Below are 22,259 nucleotides of genomic sequence, written 5' to 3'. Positions count from 1 at the left end.
CATAAGATTCATGTGTAAACAGACGTTTGCATATTTCCTTTCATATTAGGAACGCATAATTAAGTTTTGTTTACTTCTCTAATTTTACATAACTGTCACAAAACTTAATTTTACATTGATCTTTTGATGTCTTCTGGGGAATAATCTTTCATTCTCCAGAAAATAAAGGGAAACGTGTATGCACACCAAAGTGATTTCACATTTATATTTAACTTTACAAATAGTGTCACAGCAGGAGTTCTGGTTGTATGGTGATTATGGGTGTGGTTATATCACATTATATAACTGACACATGTACACAGCACTTTCCTACAGACTGACTCTATCAGATAAAGAAAGAGTTTACAGAGACCCATCTACACAGGTATTGCCATAGAAATATATATATTCATCATTTATTTCATAAACAACTTAAATTACTGTTTTAAAATAAATTATCTTTATATATCTTCTCACAGAACGTATATACTACTTATTGCATTTGTCTGTGTATTTAATTGTTATTTTATAGTTTTATTTTATTATATTTTATAAAAGGGTTATTGTTAAAAAACACTGAACACAGAACTGAACTGTAATTTGTTTGATGATGGCTGTTCTCAGTTATATTTAGAGCGCATTTTGCATTTTTTCCTTACTAACAGATGCTTGATATTCAAGCATAAACCGTTACCTATAAAACGTTATCTACACTGGTAAATTATCTTAACCCCAAATGTAAAACTGTCTCAATGCAAAACTTTCCATTTACAAAATACACGCGTTTCAATGTTTTAGCATGATTTTAAATGATTTCAATTCTAGCATCGGAAAAGTAAAAAAAACGAAAGATACAAAACATAAATAAAAAAACGACACTTGAATTAAACTTAATACCGAATATAACTGATAATTGTCATTACCGTATGCCGTATATTTTTCCTGCATATCTAACAGTTACAGGTGCTGCAGGCTAAATGCAAACTCCATTCAACAACATAGAGATCATCTTCAGTCAACACTTTAAAAACTGCATTAAGACTTGATTTGCTAGATTGACATTTGTACCTCATGTTATTTGACAAAGAATTTAAAACAAGAGGATCAAAGTCAACAGTGGGGTTACATGTCATATTACAGCATATATTTCTAGCCAGTATGCTGTGGTCCCTGATTCTCTTTCTCCTTCTGGGTAAGAACATCTACACACAGATACAAAAAGAATGCACATTTGCTTCATTTTTCCTATTATTTATATTAGGGCTCAGGTAAAATTATTCTGTATCTGTCACTCTTTAACATATACAGGCAGAACAACTGCCACTAGTGGAGGTGAAATCAGGCTGGTGAATGGTGACAACTCTTGTTCTGGACGAGTGGAGGTTCTTCATAATGGAACATGGGGAACAGTTTGTGATGATTTCTGGGATGAATCAGATGCTGCAGTGGTGTGTAGAGAACTGGGCTGTGGTGATGTTATAGAGGCAAACAGTTTTGCCTTTTTTGGAGAAGGTTTGGGGCAAATATGGATGGACAATGTGCATTGTCTTGGAAGTGAGTCTACACTGAAAAACTGTTCAGCAAATGGATGGGGAGTACATGATTGTGGACATTATGAGGATGCTGGAGTCATCTGCCAATGTGAGTCAAAATTTGTGCAGTACAAAATAAGCGCTTATTTAAATTGCATTGCAATTTAAACAGTACATTTTTATGTGATAGCTGTAAAGTTGATTAATGGCACTCACTCTTGCTCTGGACGAGTGGAGGTTCTTCATAATGGAAGATGGGGAAAGGTGTGTGATGATTTCTGGGATCTGTCAGATGCTGCAGTGGTGTGTAGAGAACTGGGCTGTGGAAACGCGATAGAGGCGAAGAGTGATGCTTATTTTGGACAAGGTTCAGGTCAAATATGGATGGATAATGTTACCTGTGATGGAACCGAGTCTACTCTAAAGAGATGTAGGTCAAATGGATGGGGAGTACATGACTGTGGACATCATAAAGATGCTGGAGTCATCTGCCAATGTGAGTCATACAATTATATATATATATTCAAATGTCTTTATACAGTTTTATTCATCTCTATATATTAATATAACTTTGCGTGTGAAATAGACGTCAGGTTGGTGAATGGTGACAACTCTTGTTCTGGACGAGTGGAGGTTCTTCATAATGGAACATGGGGAACAGTTTGTCATAATGGTTGGGATCTATCAGATGCTGCAGTGGTGTGTAGAGAACTGGGCTGTGGAAATGTTACAGAGGAAACAAGTTTAGCTCATTCTGTATACGGTTCAGGACAAATATGGATGGATAATGTTGGTTGCGACGGAACCGAGTCTACTCTAAAGAGCTGTAGGTCAGATGGATGGGGAGTACACGACTGTTGGTATTATGGCGATGCAGGAGTCATCTGCCAACGTGAGTCTAATTTAAAGAGTAAAACTTTAAAGAGAGCTTCTATTTGTTAACGCAGTAAAATACACTGAACAAAATTATAAACGCAACACTTTTGTTTTTGCCCCCATTTTTCATGAGCTGAACTCAAGATCTAAGATCTATGGACACAAAAGGCCTATTTCTCTCAAATGTTGTTCACAAATCTGTCTAAATCTGTGTGAGTGAGCACTTCTCCTTTGCCGAGATAATCCATCCACCTCACAGTTGTTGCATATCAAGATGCTGATTAGACAGCATGACTATTGCACAGGTGTGCCTTAGGCTGGCCACAATAAAAGGCCACTCAAAAATGTTTTATCACACAGCACAATGCCACAGATGTCGCAAGTTTTGAGGGAGCGTGCAATTGGCATGCTGACTGCAGGGATGTCCACCAGAGCTGTTGCCCGTGAATTGAATGTTCATTTCTCTACCATAAGCAGTCTCCAGAGGCGTTTCAGAGAATTTGACAGTACATCCAACCGGCCTCACAACCGCAGACCACATGTAACCACACCAGCCCAGGACCTCCACATCCAGCATCTTCACCTCCAAGATCGTCTGAGACCAGCCACCCGGACAACTGCTGCAACAATCGGTTTGCATAACCAAAGTATTTGCGCACAAACTGTCAGAAACCATCTCAGGGAAGCTCATCTGCATGCACGTCGTCCTCATCGGGGTCTCGACCTGACTGCAGTTCGTCGTCGTAACCGACTTGAGTGGGCAAATGCACACATTCGATGGCATCTGGCACTTTGGAAAGGTTTTCTTTTCACGGATGAATCCAGGTTTTCACTGTACAGGGCAGATGGCAGACAGCGTGTATGGCGTCGTGTGGGTGAGCCATAACCCTAACCCAGCCATTGAAGAGGAGTGGCCCAACATTCCACAGGCCACAATCAACAACCTGATCAACTCTATGCGAAGGAGATGTGTTGCACTGCGTGAGGCAAATGGTGGTCACACCAGATACTGACTGGTTTTCGGACCCCCCTCTGGACCCCCCAACATTTTAGAATGGCCTTTTATTGTGGCCAGCCTAAGGCACACCTGTGCAATAATCATGCTGTCTAATCAGCATCTTGATATGCTACACCTGTGAGGTGGATGGATTATCTCGGCAAAGGAGAAGTGCTCACTAACACAGATTTAGACAGATTTGTGAACAATATTTGAGAGAAATAGGCCTTTTGTGTCCATAGAAAAAGTCTTAGATCTTTGAGTTCAGCTCATGAAAAATGGGGGCAAAAACAAAAGTGTTGCGTTTATAATTTTGTTCAGTGTAAAATGAAAATATTCTCATATTTTGAATATTATAATAGCGTACAAATTTTACATTACAGTTTGCATAAATATGTGTGTAATATAACATGAATCACAAGTTAAAAAGACAACTGTATATTTACAAACAAATATTTATCTAGACCAGAAAATGCTGTATAAAAAATGTAGTTCATTATTGTGTCATGATACCTCATGCATTAAATGATTAACAAAATAAACCTCATTGTAAAATATTATTAGTTACTGATTACAGATATCATCTCCAAGTCAAATACTGCATGTCTGACCTTAATATTTCTCTTTAATGGGTGGACATCAGCTCTTGTAAGACTGGTGAATGGCAGTAACTCCTGTTCTGGACGAGTGGAGGTTCTTCATGATGGTCAGTGGGGAACGGTTTGTGATGATTTCTGGGATCTATCAGATGCTGCAGTGGTGTGTAGAGAACTGGGCTGCGGTGATGTTGTAGAGGCAAAGAGTTTAGCCTTTTTTGGAGAAGGATCAGGGCAAATATGGATGGATAATGTAAACTGCATAGGAACGGAGTCTTCTTTGAAAAGCTGCAGATCAGCTGGATGGGGAGTACATGACTGTGGACATCACAAAGATGCTGGAGTCATCTGCCAATGTGAGTCAAAAAACATGAATGCATTTAAATGGCCAATTTAAAGGCTCATATTGCAATATTATATTTTCTTTTCACAATTTAATTGATCACTACTGTATATGTTCATTTTTGGGGGATAAATAGCTGTCAAGTTGGTGAATGGTGACAACTCTTGCTCTGGACGAGTGGAGATTCTTCATGATGGAAGATGGGGAACAGTTTGTGATGATGGCTGGGATCTGTCAGATGCTGCAGTGTTGTGTAGAGAACTGGGCTGTGGAAATGCTATAGAGGTGAAGAGTTATGCTTATTTTGGACAAGGTTCAGGACAAATATGGATGGACAATGTTAACTGCAATGGAAGCGAGTCTACTCTAAGAAGCTGTAGATCAAATGGATGGGGAGTACACAACTGTTCACATTACGAAGATGCTGGAGTCATCTGCCAATGTGAGTCAAAAAACAACTGAAGTTGAAATAGTTTTGTGATGTCTTTTTATCTGCTCAGGAATGCTAAAGTTTGAGTGCTTTACAGAATAGCAGAATAAACCTGATATGGACACCAAGACACTGATAAAGCAGAAGATATTCCACATTTTACACAGTTACACAACAATATTTTCATAAATTTTGGTTAATATACAACAATGTGTTGAGATATCTTCTGTAGTAAATTAAACCGTGTATGTGTGTCTGATCTTCATGTACTTGTCTTCATATCCTATAATGGGTGGTTATCAGTATATGTAGGATTGGTGAATGGTGACAACTCTTGTTCTGGACGAGTGGAGGTTCTTCATGATGGAAGATGGGGAACAGTTTGTGATGATGGCTGGGATCTGTCAGATGCTGCAGTGGTGTGTAGAGAACTGGGCTGTGGAGATGCAATAGAAGCAAAAGGTGGTGCTTATTTTGGACAAGGTTCAGGACAAATATGGATGGATAACGTAAACTGCAACTGGAGTGAATCTACACTGCTAAACTGTTCAGCAAATGGATGGGGAGTACATGACTGTGGTCATCACAAAGATGCTGGAGTCATCTGCCGACGTAAGTCAAAAATACACATAAAATTAAAGATATAATCTAAATTCTTATTCTAAGACATTAGTTTGTAATACATTTAATTTTAACTTTATATAATTATACCAATGTGGGTGTAACTTAGCTCTGAGGTTGGTGAACGGTGACAACTCTTGTTCTGGACGAGTGGAGGTTCTTCATAATGGCAGATGGGGAACAGTTTGTGATGATGGCTGGGATCTGTCAGATGCTGCAGTGGTGTGTAGACAACTGGGCTGTGGTGATGCTATAGAGGCGAAGAACCTTGCTTATTTTGGGCAAGGTTCAGGACAAATATGGATGGATAATGTTATCTGTGATGGAACTGAGTCTACTCTAAAGAGCTGTAGGTCAAATGGATGGGGAGTATATGACTGTGGACATTATGAAGATGCTGGAGTCATCTGCCAATGTGAGTCATATACACAAAGTTGTGATGTATTTTTTCTCAGCTCTGGAAGGCTAAAGTGTTCAAGTTCAGATATCACATGTAGTACACTCTTAAAAAAAGGTGCTTCTTAAAGGTTCTTTGATGCCGTAACAGAACCTTTTGGTTCAATAAAGAACCTTTAACATCTGAAGAACCTTTCAGTTAAAAAAAAAAAGGTTCTTTGTGAGGAAAAAAGGTTCTTCAGTTTATAAAAGTAAGAAAGAGGTGGCTCTTCAAAGAAACTTGGACTGAATGGTTCTTTGTGGAACCAAAAATGGTTCTTCTATGGCATCGCTGTGAAGAACCTTTTGAGCACCTTTATTTTTAAGAGTGTAAATCAAACATAGTGTTTGTGTCTCTGACTCATTTCTCCTTGTCTTATAATGGGTGGATATCAGCATATGTAAGATTGATGAATGGTGAGAACTCTTGTTCTGGACGACTGGAGGTTCTTCATAATGGAAGATGGGGAACAGTTTGTGATGATTTCTGGGATCTATCAGATGCTGCAGTGGTGTGTAGAGAACTGGGCTGTGGAAAGGTGATAGAGGCAAAGAGTTATGCTTATTTTGGACAAGGTTCAGGACAAATATGGATGGATAATGTTATCTGCGATGGAACCGAGTCTACTTTAAAGAGATGTAGGTCAAATGGATGGGGTGTACATAACTGTGGACATTATGAAGATGCTGGAGTCATCTGCCAATGTGAGTCAAAAATAAAAATATTTAAAATAATTTTTAAAATAAAAAACAAAATAAAAAATATAATTTCAAGACTTATTCTAATAATGTACATCAACATTTTTCTGTTTATTTATTTAATTTTGGGTATAAATAGCTGTCAAGTTGGTGAATGGCAATAACTCTTGTTCTGGTCGAGTGGAGGTTCTTCATGATGGAAGATGGGGAACAGTTTGTGATGATGGCTGGGATCTATCAGATGCTGCAGTGGTGTGTAGAGAACTGGGCTGTGAAGATGGTATAGAGGTCAAGAATTTTGCTTATTTTGGACAAGGTTTAGGAAAAATATGGATGGATAATGTTAACTGCACTGGAGCGGAGTCTACTCTAAAGAGCTGTAGATCAAATGGATGGGGAGTACATGATTGTGGACATCACAAAGATGCTGGAGTCATCTGCCAACGTGAGTCAAACACATTTAAAGTATTCAGAGATTTCCCTAATGTATTTTTCCCTGCTCAGGAATGCTAAAGTGTTTGAGGGCTACATAGAACACAGAAGATAAGGGATAATGTACAGCTGTTATTGTAACATATATACCGTGATCAGGACCCTGACACAAAAACATGTTAATCCGAAATATTTTATTATCTTAATTATCTCTCATTTAACCATTATAGTGGTTGTTTTGATGGATAATATACCTCAACATGTCACAACTGATTAATAAAAATCCAATCACTTATCACCTGGTCTGGGTTTATTATGCAATAACAGCTGGCTGGCTATACATTTTTATTAAGTGGCTATACCACATGAGTAAATATAACAGTCACATATCATATAAATAAACTAAATATACCATGTACAAAACTTTGACCTCATGTGTGAAATTTGTCATTCATATTTTACTGTTTTAAACTGTAAAGTTATTTAAATGCTTTCTGTATTTGAACAACAGTTTTCGGTCAAAAACTGCTGTCATTTTTGACTGTTGAATAACATTTAATTAATTTACAGTCATTTCAATATTTTATACTATATGCTTTTAATTAAATCTGGTTACATTTTACACACAGGTTCTATTTATTAACATTAGTTAGTGCGGTAAAATAACATGAAATGTATGACAAATATTTTCATTAATAATGGACAGTATGTATAATCCATTATAAACAAAAATTAACAATGGACGAGAATGTATTTGTGTGTGTATTAATTGATGTATTCTGCATGTATGTCTGAACTTCATATATTTCAAATATTTCATTGTCTTATGATGGATGGATATCAGACTATCTAAGATTGGTAAATGGCAGTAACTCCTGCTCTGGACGAGTGGAGGTTCTTCATGATGGAAGATGGGGAACAGTTTGTGATGATGGCTGGGATCTGTCAGATGCTGCAGTGGTGTGTAGAGAACTGGGCTGTGGTGATGTTATAGAAGCAAAGGGTGATGCTTATTTTGGAAAAGGTTCAGGACAAATATGGATGGACAATGTAAACTGTACTGGGAGTGAATCTACACTGAAAAACTGTTCAGCAAATGGTTTGGGAGTACACAACTGTGGACATGATAAAGATGCAGGAGCCATCTGCCAATGTGAGTCAAAAACACTCAAATATTTCATAATAATTTAAAAGGCTTATTCATATAATTTTATATAGTTGGTTTTTCTTTACACAATTATATATTTTTGGGTCTATAGCTGTCAAGCTGGTGAATGGTGACAACTCTTGCTCTGGACGAGTGGAGGTTCTTCATGATGGAAGATGGGGAACAGTTTGTGATGATGGCTGGGATCTGTCAGATGCTGCAGTGGTGTGTAGAGAACTGGGCTGTGGAGATGTTATAGAGGTGAAGAGTAATGCTTATTTTGGACAAGGTTCAGGACAAATATGGATGGACAATGTCAACTGCAATGGAACGGAGTCTACTCTAAAGAGATGTAGATCAAATGGATGGGGAGTACATGACTGTGGACATCATAGAGATACTGGAGTCATCTGCCAATGTGAGAAAAAAATCATATAAGATATAATTGACATTAATTTACAAATTTTCTATAAACCTTAGTTTATTTTTTATTATATATAAATTATATAATTTTGGATGTATAATAGCTGTCAGGTTGGTGAATGGCAGTAACTCCTGCTCTGGACGAGTGGAGGTTCTTCATAATGGAAGATGGGGAACAATTTGTGATGATTTCTGGGATCTATCAGATGCTGCAGTGGTGTGTAGAGAACTGGGCTGTGGAGATGATATAGAGGCGAAGAGCTTTGCTCATTTTGGACAAGGTTCAGGACAAATATGGATGGATAATGTAATCTGTGATGGAACAGAGTCTACTCTAAAGAGATGTAGGTCAAATGGATGGGGAGTACATGATTGTGGACATCATAAAGATGCTGGAGTCATCTGCCAATGTGAGTCAAAAACATTTAAAGAGTTAATGTTTTTATGATATATTTTGCTTGACGGCTATTAGATGGTCAGCAGATGATTATTTCTTAAGTAAACCCTGACAGGAACCTACTAGGATTGTGACAAAGCAAAAGCATAATAAAGCTGCAATTTGTAACCTCTCATTGGTTAAAAATAAACTAAAATAATTTTCTGAGTGAGTACATTAACAGTAAGACACTCGCAAATATTTTAAAATATATCAGAGGCATTGTTTTGTCTCAAGATGCACATCCGTAATGTTTAATTCTAAGGCACATTTATAAAAGTTACCTAAATGTCTTAAATTATACATGTCAAGTAATTTTATTACAGTATTAGTGTACTGTCTGCTCAATATCTGCCAGCACTTTACTTTGATGCTTCTTCAACAGCACATTGCAAGTACATGTCAACTTTCTACCAACCCTAACCTTAATTTACCAGTCTAATAATACTACATCAAAAGTTAGTTGATATGTAGGTGCAACGATCCTTATACTGTAGTCAACTGACTGTTTATAAGGACCATCAAAAGAAAGTGTAACCTCTTCTATTAACATTTGTGTCTGACCTTAATATGTTTTCTTTGTCTTATAATGGGTGGATATCAGCATTTGTAAGATTGGTGAATGGTGACAACTCTTGTTCTGGACGAGTGGAGGTTCTTCATGATGGAAGATGGGGAACAGTTTGTGATGATTTCTGGGATCTGTCAGATGCTGCAGTGGTGTGTAGAGAACTGGACTGTGGAGATGTTAAAGAGGTGAAGAGTTATGCTTATTTTGGACAAGGTTCAGGACAAATATGGATGGACAACATGAACTGCAATGGAACGGAGTCTACTCTAAAGAATTGTAGATCAAATGGATGGGGAGTACATGACTGTTCACATTATGAAGATGCTGGAGTCATCTGCCAATGTGAGTCAAAAAAACATTAAACACACATATTAATAAGTAAATATACAGTCAGGGCTTTTTCTGATGCGTTGAAATTTCTTTGTATTTTTGATTTTTTCTATCTATCTATCTATCTATCTATCTATCTATCTATCTATCTATCTATCTATCTATCTATCTATCTATCTATCTATCTATCTATATATATTTGGGTATAAATAGCTGTCAAGTTGGTGAATGGCGACAACTCTTGCTCTGGACGAGTGGAGGTTCTTCATGATGGAAGATGGGGAACAGTTTGTGATGATGGCTGGGATCTGTCAGATGGTGCAGTGGTGTGTAGAGAACTGGGCTGTGGTGATGTTTTAGAGGCGAAGAGTTATGCTTATTTTGGACAAGGTTCAGGACAAATATGGATGGACAATGTCAACTGTACTGGGAGTGAATCTACACTGAAAAACTGTTCAGCAAGTGAAAGGGGAGTACACGACTGTGGACATCATGAAGATGCAGGTGCCCTCTGCCAAAGTGAGTCAAAAAACATTCATAAAATTAAACATTTAAATGGTAATTTAAATTCATAAAAATTATTTTACATAATTTACATTTCATTATATACCTTCACAATTTTTATTATAAATTAGCTGTCAAGTTGGTGAATGGTGACAACTCTTGTTCTGGACGAGTGGAGGTTCTTCATGATGGAAGATGGGGAACAGTTTGTGATGATGGCTGGGATCTGTCAGATGCTGCAGTGGTGTGTAGAGAACTGGGCTGTGAAGATGGTTTAGAGGTCAAGAATTTTGCTTATTTTGGACAAGGTTTAGGAAAAATATGGATGGATAATGTTAACTGCACTGGAGCGGAGTCTACTCTAAAGAGCTGTAGATCAAATGGATGGGGAGTACATGATTGTGGACATCACAAAGATGCTGGAGTCATCTGCCAACGTGAGTCAAACACATTTAAAGTATTCAGAGATTTCCCTAATGTATTTTTCCCTGCTCAGGAATGCTAAAGTGTTTGAGGGCTACATAGAACACAGAAGATAAGGGATAATGTACAGCTGTTATTGTAACATATATACCGTGATCAGGACCCTGACACAAAAACATGTTAATCCGAAATATTTTATTATCTTAATTATCTCTCATTTAACCATTATAGTGGTTGTTTTGATGGATAATATACCTCAACATGTCACAACTGATTAATAAAAATCCAATCACTTATCACCTGGTCTGGGTTTATTATGCAATAACAGCTGGCTGGCTATACATTTTTATTAAGTGGCTACTTACCACATGAGTAAATATAACAGTCACATATCATATAAATAAACTAAATATACCATGTACAAAACTTTGACCTCATGTGTGAAATTTGTCATTCATATTTTACTGTTTTAAACTGTAAAGTTATTTAAATGCTTTCTGTATTTGAACAACAGTTTTCTGTCAAAAACTGCTGTCATTTTTGACTGTTGAATAACATTTAATTAATTTACAGTCATTTCAATATTTTATACTATATGATTTTAATTAAATCTGGTTACATTTTACACACAGGTTCTATTTATTAACATTAGTTAGTGCGGTAAAATAACATGAAATGTATGACAAATATTTTCATTAATAATGGACAGTATGTATAATCCATTATAAACAAAAATTAACAATGGACGAGAATGTATTTGTGTGTGTATTAATTGATGTATTCTGCATGTATGTCTGAACTTCATATATTTCAAATATTTCATTGTCTTATGATGGATGGATATCAGACTATCTAAGATTGGTAAATGGCAGTAACTCCTGCTCTGGACGAGTGGAGGTTCTTCATGATGGAAGATGGGGAACAGTTTGTGATGATGGCTGGGATCTGTCAGATGCTGCAGTGGTGTGTAGAGAACTGGGCTGTGGTGATGTTATAGAAGCAAAGGGTGATGCTTATTTTGGAAAAGGTTCAGGACAAATATGGATGGACAATGTAAACTGTACTGGGAGTGAATCTACACTGAAAAACTGTTCAGCAAATGGTTTGGGAGTACACAACTGTGGACATGATAAAGATGCAGGAGCCATCTGCCAATGTGAGTCAAAAACACTCAAATATTTCATAATAATTTAAAAGGCTTATTCATATAATTTTATATAGTTGGTTTTTCTTTACACAATTATATATTTTTGGGTCTATAGCTGTCAAGCTGGTGAATGGTGACAACTCTTGCTCTGGACGAGTGGAGGTTCTTCATGATGGAAGATGGGGAACAGTTTGTGATGATGGCTGGGATCTGTCAGATGCTGCAGTGGTGTGTAGAGAACTGGGCTGTGGAGATGTTATAGAGGCAAAGGGTGATGCTTATTTTGGAAAAGGTTCAGGACAAATATGGATGGACAATGTAAACTGTACTGGGAGTGAATCTACACTGAAAAACTGTTCAGCAAATGGTTTGGGAGTACACAACTGTGGACATGATAAAGATGCAGGAGCCATCTGCCAATGTGAGTCAAAAACACTCAAATATTTCATAATAATTTAAAAGGCTTATTCATATAATTTTATATAGTTGGTTTTTCTTTACACAATTATATATTTTTGGGTCTATAGCTGTCAAGCTGGTGAATGGTGACAACTCTTGCTCTGGACGAGTGGAGGTTCTTCATGATGGAAGATGGGGAACAGTTTGTGATGATGGCTGGGATCTGTCAGATGCTGCAGTGGTGTGTAGAGAACTGGGCTGTGGAAATGTTATAGAGGTGAAGAGTAATGCTTATTTTGGACAAGGTTCAGGACAAATATGGATGGACAATGTCAACTGCAATGGAACGGAGTCTACTCTAAAGAGATGTAGATCAAATGGATGGGGAGTACATGACTGTGGACATCATAGAGATACTGGAGTCATCTGCCAATGTGAGAAAAAAATCATATAAGATATAATTGACATTAATTTACAAATTTTCTATAAACCTTAGTTTATTTTTTATTATATATAAATTATATAATTTTGGATGTATAATAGCTGTCAGGTTGGTGAATGGCAGTAACTCCTGCTCTGGACGAGTGGAGGTTCTTCATAATGGAAGATGGGGAACAATTTGTGATGATTTCTGGGATCTATCAGATGCTGCAGTGGTGTGTAGAGAACTGGGCTGTGGAGATGATATAGAGGCGAAGAGCTTTGCTCATTTTGGACAAGGTTCAGGACAAATATGGATGGATAATGTAATCTGTGATGGAACAGAGTCTACTCTAAAGAGATGTAGGTCAAATGGATGGGGAGTACATGAATGTGGACATCATAAAGATGCTGGAGTCATCTGCCAATGTGAGTCAAAAACATTTAAAGAGTTAATGTTTTTATGATATATTTTGCTTGACGGCTATTAGATGGTCAGCAGATGATTATTTCTTAAGTAAACCCTGACAGGAACCTACTAGGATTGTGACAAAGCAAAAGCATAATAAAGCTGCAATTTGTAACCTCTCATTGGTTAAAAATAAACTAAAATAATTTTCTGAGTGAGTACATTAACAGTAAGACACTCGCAAATATTTTAAAATATATCAGAGGCATTGTTTTGTCTCAAGATGCACATCCGTAATGTTTAATTCTAAGGCACATTTATAAAAGTTACCTAAATGTCCTAAATTATACATGTCAAGTAATTTTATTACAGTATTAGTGTACTGTCTGCTCAATATCTGCCAGCACTTTATTTTGATGCTTCTTCAACAGCACATTGCAAGTACATGTCAACTTTCTACCAACCCTAACCTTAATTTACCAGTCTAATAATACTATATCAAAAGTTAGTTGATATGTAGGTGCAACGATCCTTATACTGTAGTCAACTGACTGTTTATAAGGACCATCAAAAGAAAGTGTAACCTCTTCTATTAACATTTGTGTCTGACCTTAATATGTTTTCTTTGTCTTATAATGGGTGGATATCAGCATTTGTAAGATTGGTGAATGGTGACAACTCTTGTTCTGGACGAGTGGAGGTTCTTCATGATGGAAGATGGGGAACAGTTTGTGATGATTTCTGGGATCTGTCAGATGCTGCAGTGGTGTGTAGAGAACTGGGCTGTGGAGATGTTAAAGAGGTGAAGAGTTATGCTTATTTTGGACAAGGTTCAGGACAAATATGGATGGACAACATGAACTGCAATGGAACGGAGTCTACTCTAAAGAATTGTAGATCAAATGGATGGGGAGTACATGACTGTTCACATTATGAAGATGCTGGAGTCATCTGCCAATGTGAGTCAAAAAAACATTAAACACACATATTAATAAGTAAATATACAGTCAGGGCTTTTTCTGATGCGTTGAAATTTCTTTGTATTTTTGATTTTTTCTATCTATCTATCTATCTATCTATCTATCTATCTATCTATCTATCTATCTATCTATCTATCTATCTATCTATCTATCTATCTATATATATTTGGGTATAAATAGCTGTCAAGTTGGTGAATGGCGACAACTCTTGCTCTGGACGAGTGGAGGTTCTTCATGATGGAAGATGGGGAACAGTTTGTGATGATGGCTGGGATCTGTCAGATGGTGCAGTGGTGTGTAGAGAACTGGGCTGTGGTGATGTTTTAGAGGCGAAGAGTTATGCTTATTTTGGACAAGGTTCAGGACAAATATGGATGGACAATGTCAACTGTACTGGGAGTGAATCTACACTGAAAAACTGTTCAGCAAGTGAAAGGGGAGTACACGACTGTGGACATCATGAAGATGCAGGTGCCCTCTGCCAAAGTGAGTCAAAAAACATTCATAAAATTAAACATTTAAATGGTAATTTAAATTCATAAAAATTATTTTACATAATTTACATTTCATTATATACCTTCACAATTTTTATTATAAATTAGCTGTCAAGTTGGTGAATGGTGACAACTCTTGTTCTGGACGAGTGGAGGTTCTTCATGATGGAAGATGGGGAACAGTTTGTGATGATGGCTGGGATCTGTCAGATGCTGCAGTGGTGTGTAGAGAACTGGGCTGTGGAGATGCAATAGAAGCAAAAGGTGGTGCTTATTTTGGACAAGGTTCAGGACAAATATGGATGGATAACGTAAACTGCAACTGGAGTGAATCTACACTGCTAAACTGTTCAGCAAATGGATGGGGAGTACATGACTGTGGTCATCACAAAGATGCTGGAGTCATCTGCCGACGTAAGTCAAAAATACACATAAAATTAAAGATATAATCTAAATTCTTATTCTAAGACATTAGTTTGTAATACATTTAATTTTAACTTTATATAATTATACCAATGTGGGTGTAACTTAGCTCTGAGGTTGGTGAACGGTGACAACTCTTGTTCTGGACGAGTGGAGGTTCTTCATAATGGCAGATGGGGAACAGTTTGTGATGATGGCTGGGATCTGTCAGATGCTGCAGTGGTGTGTAGACAACTGGGCTGTGGTGATGCTATAGAGGCGAAGAACCTTGCTTATTTTGGGCAAGGTTCAGGACAAATATGGATGGATAATGTTATCTGAAATGGAACTGAGTCTACTCTAAAGAGCTGTAGGTCAAATGGATGGGGAGTAAATGACTGTGGACATTATGAAGATGCTGGAGTCATCTGCCAATGTGAGTCATATACACAAAGTTGTGATGTATTTTTTCTCAGCTCTGGAAGGCTAAAGTGTTCAAGTTCAGATATCTCATGTAGTACACTCTTAAAAAAAGGTGCTTCTTAAAGGTTCTTTGATGCCGTAACAGAACCTTTTGGTTCAATAAAGAACCTTTAACATCTGAAGAACCTTTCAGTTAAAAAAAAAAAGGTTCTTTGTGAGGAAAAAAGGTTCTTCAGTTTATAAAAGTAAGAAAGAGGTGGCTCTTCAAAGAAACTTGGACTGAATGGTTCTTTGTGGAACCAAAAATGGTTCTTCTATGGCATCGCTGTGAAGAACCTTTTGAGCACCTTTATTTTTAAGAGTGTAAATCAAACATAGTGTTTGTGTCTCTGACTCATTTCTCCTTGTCTTATAATGGGTGGATATCAGCATATGTAAGATTGATGAATGGTGAGAACTCTTGTTCTGGACGACTGGAGGTTCTTCATAATGGAAGATGGGGAACAGTTTGTGATGATTTCTGGGATCTATCAGATGCTGCAGTGGTGTGTAGAGAACTGGGCTGTGGAAAGGTGATAGAGGCAAAGAGTTATGCTTATTTTGGACAAGGTTCAGGACAAATATGGATGGATAATGTTATCTGCGATGGAACCGAGTCTACTTTAAAGAGATGTAGATCAAATGGATGGGGTGTACATAACTGTGGACATTATGAAGATGCTGGAGTCATCTGCCAATGTGAGTCAAAAATAAAAATATTTAAAATAATTTTTAAAATAAAAAACAAAATAAAAAATATAATTTCAAGACTTATTCTAATAATGTACATCAACATTTTTCTGTTTATTTATTTAATTTTGGGTATAAATAGCTGTCAAGTTGGTGAATGGCAATAACTCTTGTTCTGGTCGAGTGGAGGTTCTTCATGATGGAAGATGGGGAACAGTTTGTGATGATGGCTGGGATCTATCAGATGCTGCAGTGGTGTGTAGAGAACTGGGCTGTGAAGATGGTATAGAGGTCAAGAATTTTGCTTATTTTGGACAAGGTTTAGGAAAAATATGGATGGATAATGTTAACTGCACTGGAGCGGAGTCTACTCTAAAGAGCTGTAGATCAAATGGATGGGGAGTACATGATTGTGGACATCACAAAGATGCTGGAGTCATCTGCCAACGTGAGTCAAACACATTTAAAGTATTCAGAGATTTCCCTAATGTATTTTTCCCTGCTCAGGAATGCTAAAGTGTTTGAGGGCTACATAGAACACAGAAGATAAGGGATAATGTACAGCTGTTATTGTAACATATATACCGTGATCAGGACCCTGACACAAAAACATGTTAATCCGAAATATTTTATTATCTTAATTATCTCTCATTTAACCATTATAGTGGTTGTTTTGATGGATAATATACCTCAACATGTCACAACTGATTAATAAAAATCCAATCACTTATCACCTGGTCTGGGTTTATTATGCAATAACAGCTGGCTGGCTATACATTTTTATTAAGTGGCTACTTACCACAGAGTAAATACAACAGTCACGATAGTCATATAATAAACTAAATATAAATTCCTGTACAAAACTTGACCTCATGTGTGATTCATTATTGCTGTTTTAAGTACTGAAGTATTTAGATGATTTATGTAACTTTTGATACAGTATTTCTAGTCTGAGTAACTGTTCTTTATCCATTTACATTAGCACCTGGCATTGGAATATAACATTTAATTAATTTACAGTCATTTCAATATTTTATACTATATGATTTTAATTAAATCTGGTTACATTTTACACACAGGTTCTATTTATTAACATTAGTTAGTGCGGTAAAATAACATGAAATGTATGACAAATATTTTCATTAATAATGGACAGTATGTATAATCCATTATAAACAAAAATTAACAATGGACGAGAATGTATTTGTGTGTGTATTAATTGATGTATTCTGCATGTATGTCTGAACTTCATATATTTCAAATATTTCATTGTCTTATGATGGATGGATATCAGACTATCTAAGATTGGTAAATGGCAGTAACTCCTGCTCTGGACGAGTGGAGGTTCTTCATGATGGAAGATGGGGAACAGTTTGTGATGATGGCTGGGATCTGTCAGATGCTGCAGTGGTGTGTAGAGAACTGGGCTGTGGTGATGTTATAGAAGCAAAGGGTGATGCTTATTTTGGAAAAGGTTCAGGACAAATATGGATGGACAATGTAAACTGTACTGGGAGTGAATCTACACTGAAAAACTGTTCAGCAAATGGTTTGGGAGTACACAACTGTGGACATGATAAAGATGCAGGAGCCATCTGCCAATGTGAGTCAAAAACACTCAAATATTTCATAATAATTTAAAAGGCTTATTCATATAATTTTATATAGTTGGTTTTTCTTTACACAATTATATATTTTTGGGTCTATAGCTGTCAAGCTGGTGAATGGTGACAACTCTTGCTCTGGACGAGTGGAGGTTCTTCATATGGAAGATGGGGAACAGTTTGTGATGATGGCTGGGATCTGTCAGATGCTGCAGTGGTGTGTAGAGAACTGGGCTGTGGAGATGCTATAGAGGCGAAGAGTTATGCTTATTTTGGACAAGGTTCAGGTTCAATATGGATGGATAACGTGATCTGTGATGGAAGCGAGTCTACTCTAAAGAGCTGTAGATCAAATGGATGGGGAGTACATGACTGTGTTCATTATGAAGATGCTGGAGTCATCTGCCAATGTGAGTCAAAAAACATTTAAAACAATTTAAGATATAATTTAAAGGCTTATTCTGACATAAGTTATTCATTTTAGTTAATTTAGTTATATTTTCTGTATATAATTATTTTTGGGTGTACTGTGTAGCTGTCAGGTTGGTGAATGGCATTAACTCTTGTTCTGGACGAGTGGAGGTTCTTCATGGTGGAAGATGGGGAACAGTTTGTGATGATGGCTGGGATCTGTCAGATGCTGCAGTGGTGTGTAGAGAACTGGGCTGTGGAGATGCTATAGAGGTGAAGAGTTATGCTTATTTTGGACAAGGTTCAGGACAAATATGGATGGACAATGTAAACTGCAATGGAACCGAGTCTACTCTAAAGAGATGTAGATCAAATGGATGGGGAGTACATGACTGTGGACATCACAAAGATGCTGGAGTCATCTGCCAATGTGAGTCAAAATATTACTGTAATGTATTTTTCTCTGCTCAGGAATACTAAAGTGTTTGATTGCTAAACAGAACGCAGTAGGTAAGAGATAATAGACTGTCATTTATTTTCTTATTAACTCCACTTTACACATTACTTAACAAATTATAAATAAGGACATAGACTATTGACTTGAACATCATTTGTTTCATTATTTTGATACTATTTTTATCGACTTGTAAATCAATGGGTAAAACTTTACAGTGACTTTCTATTTGTTAACATTAGTTAATGCAGTGAAGTAACATGAAAGTACAATTAACAATATTTTCATTGATCTTGGTTAATATGAATTTCTGCTTATTCTAACACACATAACATTTCATCCATTTGTATAGTTTATAACAAACAACAAAAATGAAGAATGGATAATTGTATATTTATAAAAAGGCATTCATCTCGATTAAAACTGTCCTTCATTGTGGTTCGAGATAACTTGTGCATTAACCAACATTAACATTGCTTATTGTAAAGAATGATCACTTTGAGTACAGATATCTCCTGTAGTAAATCAAACATAGTTTGTGTGTCAGTTTGTGTCTGACTCAGATATTTTTCTTTGTCTCATAATGGGTGGATATCAGCATTTGTAAGATTGGTGAATGGTGACAACTCTTGTTCTGGACGAGTGGAGGTTCTTCATGATGGAAGATGGGGAACAGTTTGTGATGACGGCTGGGATCTATCAGATGCTGCAGTGGTGTGTAGAGAACTGGGCTGTGGAGATGCTATAGAGGCGAAGAGTGATGCTTATTTTGGACAAGGTTCAGGTTCAATATGGATGGACAATGTCAACTGCGATGGAACCCAGTCTACTCTAAAGAGATGTAGATCAAATGGATGGGGAGTACATGACTGTTCACATTATGAAGATGCTGGAGTCATCTGCCAATGTGAGTCAGTGCTTATTTTAATACATTAAACATTTTTTATATTAGTTGAGTTTTTCTTTACATAATTATGGTGTAAATTAGCTGTCAGGTTGGTGAATGGCATTAACTCTTGCTCTGGACGAGTGGAGGTTCTTCATGATGGAAGATGGGGAACGGTGTGTGATGATTTCTGGGATCTATCGGATGCTGCAGTGGTGTGTAGAGAACTGGGCTGTAAATATGTTTTAGAAGCAAAGGGTGGTGCTCACTTCGGACAGGGCTCAGGACAAATATGGATGGACAATGTAAATTGTACTGGAAGTGAATCTACACTGAAAAACTGTTCAGCAAATGGTTTGGGAGTACACGACTGTGGACATGATAAAGATGCAGGAGTCATTTGCCAATGTGAGTCAAAATATTACTGTAATGTATTTTTCTCTGCTCAGGAATACTAAAGTGTTTGATTGCTAAACAGAACGCAGTAGGTAAGAGATAATAGACTGTCATTTATTTTCTTATTAACTCCACTTTACACATTACTTAACAAATTATAAATAAGGACATAGACTATTGACTTGAACATCATTTGTTTCATTATTTTGATACTATTTTTATCGACTTGTAAATCAATGGGTAAAACTTTACAGTGACTTTCTATTTGTTAACATTAGTTAATGCAGTGAAGTAACATGAAAGTACAATTAACAATATTTTCATTGATCTTGGTTAATATGAATTTCTGCTTATTCTAACACACATAACATTTCATCCATTTGTATAGTTTATAACAAACAACAAAAATGAAGAATGGATAATTGTATATTTATAAAAAGGCATTCATCTCGATTAAAACTGTCCTTCATTGTGGTTCGAGATAACTTGTGCATTAACCAACATTAACATTGCTTATTGTAAAGAATGATCACTTTGAGTACAGATATCTCCTGTAGTAAATCAAACATAGTTTGTGTGTCAGTTTGTGTCTGACTCAGATATTTTTCTTTGTCTCATAATGGGTGGATATCAGCATTTGTAAGATTGGTGAATGGTGACAACTCTTGTTCTGGACGAGTGGAGGTTCTTCATGATGGAAGATGGGGAACAGTTTGTGATGACGGCTGGGATCTATCAGATGCTGCAGTGGTGTGTAGAGAACTGGGCTGTGGAGATGCTATAGAGGCGAAGAGTGATGCTTATTTTGGACAAGGTTCAGGTTCAATATGGATGGACAATGTCAACTGCGATGGAACCCAGTCTACTCTAAAGAGATGTAGATCAAATGGATGGGGAGTACATGACTGTTCACATTATGAAGATGCTGGAGTCATCTGCCAATGTGAGTCAGTGCTTATTTTAATACATTAAACATTTTTTATATTAGTTGAGTTTTTCTTTACATAATTATGGTGTAAATTAGCTGTCAGGTTGGTGAATGGCATTAACTCTTGCTCTGGACGAGTGGAGGTTCTTCATGATGGAAGATGGGGAACGGTGTGTGATGATTTCTGGGATCTATCGGATGCTGCAGTGGTGTGTAGAGAACTGGGCTGTAAACATGTTTTAGAAGCAAAGGGTGGTGCTCACTTCGGACAGGGCTCAGGACAAATATGGATGAACAATGTAAATTGTACTGGAAGTGAATCTACACTGAAAAACTGTTCAGCAAATGGTTTGGGAGTACACGACTGTGGACATGATAAAGATGCAGGAGTCATTTGCCAATGTAAGTAATTCTGTGTATGATTTCATAAAAAATGGAGAAATGAACGTTGCAAAGATATTATTATCAAAAAATGATATTTGAATATTCAATATTGGTAAATAACACTCATATGCATGTTTATCTTCGTGTAATCTTGACAGATAACTTCATCTACATCAACGAATCAAAAAGCTGGATTGATGCACTGCATTACTGCAGAAGTCACCATCAGACTCTGGTTCACGTTTTGAATGACACAGCACAGATGTACATCACACGCATGCTTCGGGGTAAACAGGTCACCAATGGCGTGTGGATAGGACTTGAAAGAAATATGCTATTCCATTCATCCCCTTGGTTGTGGACCGGTGGGCCTTATGTGGACTATGCCATGTGGCACCCCAATTTTCCAGTCGATCCAATGAGCAACTATTGTGGAAAAATCCTTACACGAAATAACACATTTGGATGGATGGATGCTTGCTGCTTTGAGCGCCTCCCTTTCATCTGTCAGGTCAGTATTTACTTTTGCTTCCTGTTTAATATTCTGCATATGCTGTTTTTGATTGTAAACACTAGTGTATAGAGTGTTCACTTTTTACCAGGTATTTTAATTGGATGCTTAACACAGTTTACATTCATTAAAGCCTTCAGAATCTGTGTTTTAGAGCTTGGCTTTGTAATGCTGTCTTTTGTCATGTTTTAACAGGGATGAAACACTTGGTGGAGCTACTTCCCACTTTGGAGTCTGTGACTAATGCTGACAATAATTCAAACAAGGCTGACACTGCAAAACTTTTTTCTTTTTTTGTCCAAATAAGTTACACTAACTAAGTTACAGCAATATGCTTTGGGTGGTGGAATATAACTAACAGCATTGTGAAATACATAATAATTATTAAGGGTTGTGAAATTCTTTGTTTTAAAATCTTTGTATTATGAAGATCTGTGTAAGTTTATATTTAGAACTATATCACCAATAAATCGTTAAAAAATGTTGTGCAGTTTGATTCATTTAATGG

The 22,259-nt window shown here is 36.8% G+C and overlaps 1 protein-coding gene across 1 annotated transcript; it reads left to right on the top strand.

Annotated features, from left to right (window-relative positions):
* Nucleotides 1-331: 331 nt before the first annotated feature.
* On the top strand, nt 332-21,952 carry LOC130547480 (uncharacterized). Its single transcript, XM_057323444.1, is given in 37 exon segments — nt 332-364; nt 937-1,171; nt 1,288-1,620; nt 1,702-2,007; nt 2,098-2,403; nt 4,028-4,336; nt 4,460-4,765; nt 5,057-5,365; nt 5,484-5,789; nt 6,206-6,514; nt 6,648-6,953; nt 7,785-8,093; nt 8,200-8,505; nt 8,615-8,920; nt 9,551-9,859; nt 10,061-10,366; nt 10,483-10,788; nt 11,622-11,930; nt 12,037-12,342; nt 12,449-12,754; nt 12,864-13,169; nt 13,800-14,108; nt 14,310-14,615; nt 14,732-15,037; nt 15,156-15,461; nt 15,878-16,186; nt 16,320-16,625; nt 17,472-17,780; nt 17,887-17,940; nt 17,943-18,191; nt 18,317-18,622; nt 19,245-19,553; nt 19,635-19,940; nt 20,563-20,871; nt 20,953-21,258; nt 21,399-21,535; nt 21,947-21,952. Coding segments are annotated over 36 exon segments (10,113 nt in total). The 5' UTR covers nt 332-364; nt 937-1,050.
* The last annotated feature ends 307 nt before the right edge of the window (nt 21,953-22,259 follow it).

Source organism: Triplophysa rosa, linkage group LG24, assembly GCF_024868665.1.
Source record: "Triplophysa rosa linkage group LG24, Trosa_1v2, whole genome shotgun sequence".
NCBI classification, from domain to species: Eukaryota; Metazoa; Chordata; class Actinopteri; order Cypriniformes; family Nemacheilidae; genus Triplophysa; species Triplophysa rosa.
This window is presented reverse-complemented; position numbering and strand designations above follow the sequence as displayed.